General features: G+C 26.8%; 2 protein-coding genes across 2 annotated transcripts; both read left to right on the forward strand.

Moving 5' to 3' along the window:
• The first annotated feature begins 522 nt into the window (after positions 1 to 522).
• LOC111623049 (transmembrane protein 114-like) lies at positions 523 to 4969 on the forward strand. The gene is made up of 5 exons (XM_023365530.1): positions 523 to 894; positions 3450 to 3557; positions 3629 to 3766; positions 4194 to 4291; positions 4365 to 4969. The coding sequence occupies exons 1-5, from the start codon at positions 654 to 656 to the stop codon at positions 4629 to 4631; spliced, it is 852 nt and encodes a 283-aa protein (XP_023221298.1). The 5' UTR covers positions 523 to 653; the 3' UTR covers positions 4632 to 4969.
• Positions 4970 to 5121: 152 nt separating this feature from the next.
• LOC111623027 (uncharacterized protein C16orf52 homolog) lies at positions 5122 to 5938 on the forward strand. The gene has a single exon (XM_023365507.1). It carries the CDS (start codon positions 5225 to 5227, stop codon positions 5726 to 5728), a length of 504 nt encoding a protein of 167 aa, XP_023221275.1. The 5' UTR covers positions 5122 to 5224; the 3' UTR covers positions 5729 to 5938.
• Positions 5939 to 9962: the final 4024 nt, after the last annotated feature.

The following is a 9962-nucleotide window of genomic DNA, read 5'->3' on the forward strand; positions in this document are numbered from 1 at the left end:
ATTTTAGGGGAAAAACGTATTTATATTTGTTTAATTTCCTGAAATGATAAGCGGAAAATAATAATATATTGATTTTATTTTAATTAAATGTAAAATTTCATGAATGACTTTTAAATGTAACTTTTTATTAATTAAAGTGCAAAACGAGATTATATTATGATAAATATACTATTGAATTAAATAAAAATTGCTTAATTTTAAAAGTAAACAAGATGTAAAAGCTTTATTATGGCGGGAAGAACTTTCCAAAGTTACAACCACGTGACCGACATACCAACCATTAGGAGGTACAACATTATAAAACACTTCATAGTACTTGAGCACCTTAAGGGCTTTGGGAATTTTCTAGTTTTTCACCTACCAAATCTTAATAACCGCATCAAATCCTTAAAATAAAGTGTTTAATCATTAATTTTAATACAAATTTTATAATTTTTTATATAGAATTTTATGTTTTTTAAACTTTATTTTGCCACTTTGTTACGTTTCCTATATCCCTCCGCTGTCTCTTGGTTCACTCAGGTGTGAGTAGGTAGCGCAGAACTCGGAGTGACGAGGCAAGACGAAGGTGGAACAGATGTGTCCTCTCGTAGACAAATAGTGTTTTTTTAGCTACTTTTATATGTGATCCTGTAAACAAACAATATATAAAAATGACTTGTTCTGCAGTTACTTTATCCATCGCTACCATTGCTGCAGTTGTTGCTGTGTCCTGTTTAGCTATAGCGTTTGGTACAGATAATTGGTACGAAATTCGTGTAAATAGAAACAGAACGAAAGAAAGAATTGGAGATAATAAGGAATATTTAGAAGATTTCGAAACTGATCCCATCTATTTTGACCGTGATGAGGGTCTTTTTAGAGTGTGTTTCCCCAATGGAAAACCTAAGAGAGGTAAAGTTTTAAGTTTCTTTGTTACCTGTACAGTACCTTTGAATGTAGACGAAGTAACGTATTGCTCAATGTTTATGGCCGTGTTTTTCTATTTTTTTAATACTTTAAACAGCTTACATTATATAAAAAAATTTAACTAGAAAATATTTTAAGCTAAAAACTATCAGCAGTTTTATTTTGTTTATCATTGTTTATACAAATTAATAACGCTTTGTAATGTTCGGGATGACGAATTATATTTCTATAAACAACTAAACAAAGGTTATAAAGGTAATTAATTAACCTAAATACAATTAAACGATTCATCAGTTCGATTCTTAATCATAAAGAAAATAAAGCGCAATTCACGCGTGAAATTTGTATTTAATCTGAAATTAAAAATAGTAATAATAATTGGTATTTTAATATTGAGATCTCATAAGAGAAATTTCGCTTGAAGATTTTAATCACTCATTTTCAACTTTAAATAAGGCCTACTTAAAATTAATAAATAAGAGACATTCAGATTTCACGAAATTGCAAAATTGATAGAAATCCATTGAAGCAATCAGAGAAAAGTAGGATAATTTAAAAAAAATTCGAACATTTTTTAAATAAAAAAAAGGTAGGTTTTTGGTCATACTCCTTTCCAAAATTACACAACTCATATAGGACATTAAGACGAAATTAATATAGGCTATCTTCTGTATAGCATGTTGGGCAGTGTAACTGTGGAATGTTGAGACCTTATCAGGTTATTCTTAGCATAAGGAAGTTAGTGATGACCTGGATGATTCTAAATTTTATCGACATCATTGTCATATGTCGACCTAACTCGACGTCACATTAACTGCACGTAAAGTACCCCATATGAATATGCCTGAGACCTAAGTTTGTCCTGACATAAATACATCGAATATGTAGTCAATTATTTAAGGTTACAACATTGAAAAATTAAATATAGATACACTACGAAATAAAATAAGAATTATTCGAATAATTTTATGAATTTCTTTAATTATTTTTTCACGAAATACGTTAAAGTCTAGTGTAATTCGTGCTTGGTTAACTTCCCTTTTTCATTAAAGTTTAAGGAGAAATGATTCAATTGGATGGAATGTAAGCAAAATGAGAGAAATTATTAAATGTTCTACAAGATTTGTTATTAATGTAAGGTGAAGCGTGTAATAAAATGCCAATCTTACATATTATATTATAAAAAATTTATTTAAAATAAATGTCAGGAATAAAAAATAAAATCTAATGTTTAAAAAATTATAAAAAAAATATTTATTTTAATTTACTTAAAATATAAAAAAAGTAAGTTATTCTGACGCTAAATATGATATTGATTTGACGAAACATCTTCAAATTTTTTAGAAAAATTTTATTATTTTGAAATATTTTTTATTGTTTTGATCATTACTTAAATTAATCGCTTCATTTAAATTATTTTTTTCTTGTTTACATGTGCCACTTTTCTAAAATCCCGCTTTACTACCGAAGTGTAAAAAATCGATATTACATACTACGATGACCCTTCATTGCATTTACTATGATTCTTTAATGAAGATTCAATTGAATTTTTGATATGAACGATTATTTTAAACGCCATGTTGAATTCTGTACTAAATATTCGGATAGAAAACTGAGATAAAATTCTAAAAAATCTAAAAACAGAATTGAAAAACAATAAATATTATACAAGTTGATTTGTATCTTCTGTCAATTTAGCAAAGATAACGTTTAGAAAAGTTCAAAAATAGATGAAATTCTTATCAAATCTTCAATTTATATTAAGAATTTGAGTCATATTAAGCAATAATTCTTCAAAAAATTTCCTCAAACATTAATGATTTTTTGATTAATTCGAGAAGAATGGATGATTTTATTGAAAATTTGGAAGTTAAAAATGAGAAAAATATGCTTTAAAAACCCCTACATGATCATAAAACAACACTCTTTATAATTAATACACGTGGTGGTTTGTGTCGAGAAAGTATTTATTTGTTTAGAGGAATATCTTTTATTCACAGAATGAGAGAAGAGTCATGACAGGTACCGTGGACCACACCTATTTTGTGACGTCAGTCGGGCGCCTGTCGGAGTCGCCTCCACCTCAGATGACTTTATGCATCGTTAGTCCGTCCATTACACTGCATACTCATTAGAATACTCAATCTAATAAATACATTTTTCATAAAAATGGTAAAAAATGGACGAAATATGTTAATTACTAAGCATGCGCCTTAGCTTTGTTTCTAACGGTCGAGGCGTCAACCTTGTAACATGATTGTTACCAAGCATGCAGGTGATTAAAACTCGACGAAGGATGGACGAATTCATGACCTGGACAATGTATAAGACGTCCAATTAACCCATATTGCTGTCGAAACTTCCGTTAAAAAAATGGATATTTCTCTTACATAATAATATTCTTGTATAGAATTTCGAATAAGGTTAGTTAAGTAGGTATAATTTTATGTCTTTCTAACTTGCAACGACCTGCTATTTGTTAAAAATATACGTTAAATTTTTTAAAAAATTTATCACAATAATACATTATTTATTTTTAGTTCCCACCTATATGTCACCTGTCCAAACAGAATGCATCAATGTAAACTATCACATACCCGAAGGACAAGAAACGAAGGATTTCGACCAGAACCAATGGACTCGTTTACGTATGTGTATTTTATACATTAATTAAAAAATATGTATGAAATATTAAAAAAATGTAATTTTGAATTTTTAGATATGTCAAGATCTACCGTAGGTTTATTTATAGTGGGATTCTTTTTTATTTTTCTTTCCTTTTTTACTGGAGTCACTGGTTGTTGGAAAAGATCGCATGCAACTATAGTAGCAACAGGCCTCTTACAATTAATGGCAGGTGGGTTCAATATTTAAACAGTACTGTTTATTAATTTTCTTAAGTTTATGTACGTTTATATTTTCTAAAGTTACTTCTACACATCTATGAACATTCAATAACTTGTTTTATTTCCTCAAGGCCAAATGTACTTGTGTAGTTGGTTTTTATATATATACTAGTATATATTTTGAACTCTAGGAACAGTCTTTAGAATTAAGATTTTAATCTTATTAATCACTTGGTCTAAAATACCAGGAAATTATTTTTATTTAGCAATAAACTTTATTAATTTAGTAACATTTTATATGCATTATAAATCGATAAAATTCGAATAAATTTATTTGCATATTTAAACTATTTCTTTTAACTTTTTATGAAGTTTTTTACGGTAATTTTTACAATCATATATTTGCCTTTAAGTTACCATAATTTATTTTTTTTACAGCTTTAGTAACTGCTGGAGCAATGGGCTTATGGCATGGAGTACAACACTACGAATACGTGAAAAGAAACGATCGTGATTCGTTCTCACGATGGCCAGAAGTGAGTAAAAGTTGAAATTTATATTAAAAAATCAATTAAAAATATTTATCGAATACTTTTTCCTTAAAAATAGTTCCTGAAAAGTCGAAGCGTTACAGAATTTTATTACGGTTGGTCGTACATACTTGCATGGATAGGTGTAGGAATGACTCTGATGACTTCGATTTTATTTTTATCTGCTGCTAGATGTTTACGACACGAGAAAGACGAAGAACAAGCTAAAAACATGCAATACTTGATGCCTGTATACCCCGATAAACGTCAACCATACGGTTACGGATATGGATATCCTGGACCTTATTATTATCACGGATCACAATATGGTCCATATTCTTATTGAAAGATGAATTACGGATCTTAATACGAAATATATATGAATCTCATAAGCAAAATAGAATATAAAAATTGCACTTCGTATAAATAAAAAATATTTTTTAAAGTACAAAATGCAATTTTTTCATATCATTTTTTCTTTAAATTAAACAAAACAAGAGGATGTTTATGTAAATTAAATTCATAATAGTTTACAATTGAGATGTATATAAATTATAGTAACTGTATAAGTACTAACATTTAAGTGTATTTATTTTATTGTATGCAAGACTATTATGAATTTTCTCATGTTTTTAAATTGTAGACCTCCCCATTTAATAACGTAAATCAATATATAAAAATATATATACAATATATATATATATTTCTGTTTTGGAATTTTTAACAATGTTATNATGATAATTTTCAAAATAATAAATATATGTTTGTACATTTACTTAAAAATTGTTTAATATTTCTTAAAAGCGCCATCTTATGTTAAAATTTTTCAAGATGGCGGGCTGCGCGTCAGCTTGTTAAACTCGAGAATGACATTTGTCATTTGGTGAAATTTGTAAAGGAACTTGTTTATATAATCTAGTCGAAGTGATTTTAGGTACAATGGATAAGTTAACCGTTATTTCAGGAGCATTATTTTTAACCGCTGACATGTTTGCCGTTGCCAGCTTGATCCTTCCCGACTGGATCGTATCTGACGTCGGTGGTGATACACGTTTAGGACTAATACAGACGTGTATGACAATTTACGGACGAACACAGTTATGTTATGCACCTAATTTGCAGCCGGAATGGATGCTGACTTTGATATGTATTATAATTGGATGTTTATGTGTAACTATAACTATTGTGCTCTTGGTAATTTCTCAATGGAATATCTACGTTGTATCTTATGCTAGATGGGTTGGATTTTCTGCCATGGTTCTCTTCTGTTTAGCTGCAGTTATTTTTCCTATGGGTTTTACCATGGAAGAGATTGGAGGAGAACCTTATCAATTACCAAGCAGTCATCAAGTTGGACTCTCCTATATATTCTTTGTTTTAGCTCTGTGGATTACTGTCATTTCAGAGTTGTTTGCAGGAAAAGTGTGTATGCCACACTTCTAATTAATATTCAAAATGCTTTCTGTAATTCTAAATAGACTGTAGATGGATACTGTGTCATTTATATTTAGAATATGAAAGCATAATTGGTTTAAAATTGTTTATACTTAGAAAAGTGTACACTGTACATGTTACTCTACTGTGTAAATAGACTATTATTTATTTTTATGCATAAATGTAATGTTTTTTAGTGTGTGTAAAATTGATTGTCTTCCAGGAGATAATTTTAATTTTAAATAGAACAGAAAATTAGGTTAAAAATGCTAAAAGCTATTTCTGTTCATGTAAAATATTTTCTCTTAAGTTAGAATAATCTAAACAATTTTTCTGTTGTTAAAATTAGAAATAGTTTTTGGTTGCAATTGTAAAATGAAAGTGTTTTTACAAGTAAATGTTTCCCAATACTAATTAATTAAACACATTCAAAGATATAAAGCATTTATTTAAAATATTTTTAAATGTCTTAGTATACAGTTTAAAGAATAAATTAATTGCATATTGAATTTGGTTTAGTAATGAATATTTGTATTAGATCATGTTATATGTTTGCCTTTCTGTTTTTTCAAATGAGGTTTTTCTTGAAGAACAATAGATATATTGTTAAATCTAATCAGTATATTAAATATTCAAACTTAAATAGCTTTTTTTTTTAAATATAAGACTGATTTTGAAACAGTTTTTAAACAATTCTGACAAATGAACAAGAAATCTCAAACCAAATCCAAGAAGTTGAATCCAAATAGACAAGACATACATTGAACTCAAATCAAAATATATGAAGACATTCCAAAAAATGTTTTTAAAAATAAGTAATAAAAAAAAGCAAATACACTAGGAAAGAATTTCAATAATATATTTAAAGTTATATTAAAAATATAAATATAGGCCTATATGATTGAAGCTTTGATGTAAATATATAAGTCTATATATAATTTATTAATAGAGATGTTTTGTCATACCCTAAATATTCTACAGATTAATAATGTAAGTGAAAATTAATATAAGAAATCAAAACCATTTATAAAAAGCAAGTGTAAACATTTTAGAATTAGAAATTACACTAATTATAGGCATAAAAAACATTTAATGTGTAGGAATGCATTTAATATATGAATTATATTTATATAAAAATATTTTATATTCAAATTATATAGTTTTAATTAGTCCTCATGTTTAAGAAATATGCTCTATACATTGTATAAATAACTTACACTATTTTATAATTTAGAAAGCATTGATAATGTCGATGAAAAAGTTGATAAAGTTCATATAAAATAAAAATAATTAAAAAAAATAATGTTATTAAGCATGAATATTGATTATTAGTAAAAAAGTGATGAAAAACATGATCAGGAATCTTGAGAAATATAAATTAATTTATAATAGTAATAATAATAATTCTTATTTTATTTGAACAAAGTATATATTAAAAGTTATTAATAATTACGTTTCAATAAACAATTATAATTTTTACAATTATTTTTTAGAGTTAAATTTCAGAAAATTTCTTAATTGTAACACTAGACAACAGATGTCGCCACTTAATGGACGTCAATGATTGTAATGCAGCCCGCATCATAACATTCAAATTAATACTTTGTAATTAAAAAAATGGATTAGGTCATATTAAAATTAATATACATGTATTAAAATTTCTCGTAAGATACTTAAGTTAAAATACTTAGGAGCAGAGAAAGATAAGCACTTTAATAAGATATTTAATTTTATTTCTGTTTAAAAGAATTATTTAAACATTTAATTTTTAATCCATTATTAACTTTTTATAAACTGCCCGAAATAATTTGCAAATATTATTCTATGATATTAAAGGTATGGGGTTTCACTGAAGAATATTTGGGCTACATATCAAAATCTTGGGGTGTTTTTTTTTTTTCATTTTATGTATTTTCATCAATTTTTCTTTATGCATATACTTATCTGTAGTATATAACAATTCATAATATACTAAAAAATTAAAAAATTTCTTAAAACAATTATTAGATCAATTATCAGATGTTGATAACCTCATATCAATATTAATAATAATTTTTTGTAGATAGAAAGCTGTAATTCCGATGAATGATAACCAATTGCTTCAGCAGAAAGCAGTTTCTTGTCATCATCACACTTAAGACGTTTACCACTAAACATCAATATTCGATAATGAAGATAAATATTTCCATTGTTACCGGTTGTCATTGGATTTGCAAAGTATAGTACGCGTGCCACTGATAATGAACCAAAGAATTCCGTACACAGAAAATAACAAATTACCTGTTATTGAATAAATTACTTTTTCATTTATAACTAAATTTTTGTTCAAAGCTAAAAATTTAATACAATATTTTATAACGTGTAATCATTAATAATTTTACAGTGAAATAATTAAACTGTTAAGTTTACAGTTAACTATGAATATTCATGTGAATAAGTTGAGTGTCCATTATTGTATTTTACGTAAATTTACAGCAAAAATTTCTTGTAAATCAAGTATATTTTCTCAAAATTACTATTATTTTCCATTTATTTATACATATAATGATACCACAGGAGATAGCAGATGCTTCGTAACGACCAAAGTTTCAATGGTACATTCATAGGGAAGTGCGTGGTACAAGTATCAATAAAAGTAATAGGAATCAGTCAGTGACCTAACCTCTTAAAACAGGAGTTTTTCTTCTTGTTTCGCTTTTAAAATATTTTTATAAGTAGCAGAAAGTTGATTTTGCCTTTAGCACAATTTAATTCTTTTCATAGTTTTACGGAAATTATGTAAACTGACACACAGGAAAATTATACACGTATAATTTTCTACGTGCCCGTTATATTGTTACAGATGAAAGCATTTGTTAATAAGTTAATTTTGAAGATAAATAATTAATTAAATTATTAAGCGAAGTATTCTCGGTAAACGAAGAAGTGTAATAAGAATGAGACCACACTAGCTATAGGTGAGCTTTTTCAAGGTCGCATGCCAACTCGAACTTGTAACGCTTCAGGCAAAATGGAACGAGATTTCAATCCCTTAAGGATTTTGTCTCTCACCTTTAACTTCCTGTCTAAAGAATTGAGATATTTTGATTAACTCCATATCAAGCAATTTAATACTGTGTAAGGATAAATGGTATAATATACACCAGAAGGCGGTTACAAATATAGTTAAAAGTATTTTAATTTTGTGATTAACTGGTAAAACTTGATATTTTGATTGACTCTTTCGAAAAATAAATCTATTTAAATGCTAATTTGTTATTTGTTATTATTATTGTTTTTATTATTTTATCCTTAAAGGAAAGTGTTAATATGCATTAAAATATTTTCAGCTCTTTAAGTCATTCTTTACCAAATGAAAAATTTAAAATTACTGTAATTATAAATTATAAAAAAATTTCCTCTTTCTAATTTCTTAGAATTAATCAAGTTTTCAGTATTTGAGTTTAAAAATTTTTATTTATTTATTTATTTTTAATCGGAGTTTAATTTCAATGAAGAAGCAATAAAATTTTGCCTTTATTTTAGGGGAAAAAAGGGTTAAAATTTTAGCATCACTTCAGCAAAACTAACCTCTAAAAATTGAGTTTAACTAAGAGTTTATTTTTTTCTCCATCCTCTAAAGAAAAAAAAAAGAAGGCCAAAATTTTAACTAAAATAAAATTTTGTTTGAGCTGAAGTTTGACGAAATTGATAATGATTTATGATAATTAATACAATATTTAGTAAATAAAACAAAGGGTGTATATGTTAAAATTTATAAAAATAGGAAGATGTCAAGGTTGAGAGAAACTAAGAGTGATAATCTTTATACAACTCTTCTAAGAATCAAGGTCGTTTCCACTGCCCACCGAATCGACATTGTTGGTCAAGTTCCAATCTCTTCCCAAATGGCCTTGGACGATAGTGAAATTAACCATGATTATGGGATGATTCAAATACTGTAAAAAAATCAAAATATTTATTTNATCGGAGTTTAATTTCAATGAAGAAGCAATAAAATTTTGCCTTTATTTTAGGGGAAAAAAGGTTAAAATTTTAGCATCACTTCAGCAAAACTAACCTCTAAAAATTGAGTTTAACTAAGAGTTTACTTTTTTCTCCATCCTCTAAAGAAAAAAAAGGCCAAAATTTTAGCTAAAATAAAATTTTGTTTGAGCTGAAGTTTGACGAAATTGATAATGATTTATGATAATTAATACAATATTTAGTAAATAAAACAAAGGGTGTATATGTTAAAATTTAT

The sequence above is a fragment of the Centruroides sculpturatus genome, unplaced genomic scaffold, assembly GCF_000671375.1.
Source record: "Centruroides sculpturatus isolate CEXI.00-Female unplaced genomic scaffold, Cexi_2.0 scaffold351, whole genome shotgun sequence".
Lineage (NCBI taxonomy): Eukaryota > Metazoa > Arthropoda > Arachnida > Scorpiones > Buthidae > Centruroides > Centruroides sculpturatus.

What these genes read in the sequence shown, in the direction of transcription:
- LOC111623049 (XM_023365530.1), top strand. Translation starts at nt 654, where the DNA reads ATGACTTGTTCTGCAGTTACTTTATCCATCGCTACCATTGCTGCAGTT. An exon ending in CAATGGAAAACCTAAGAGAG is followed by an intron (nt 895 to 3,449) that starts GTAAAGTTTTAA and finishes ATTTATTTTTAG; the next exon opens with TTCCCACCTATATGTCACCT. An exon ending in CGTTCTCACGATGGCCAGAA is followed by an intron (nt 4,292 to 4,364) that starts GTGAGTAAAAGT and finishes CCTTAAAAATAG; the next exon opens with TTCCTGAAAAGTCGAAGCGT.
- LOC111623027 (XM_023365507.1), top strand. Translation starts at nt 5,225, where the DNA reads ATGGATAAGTTAACCGTTATTTCAGGAGCATTATTTTTAACCGCTGAC.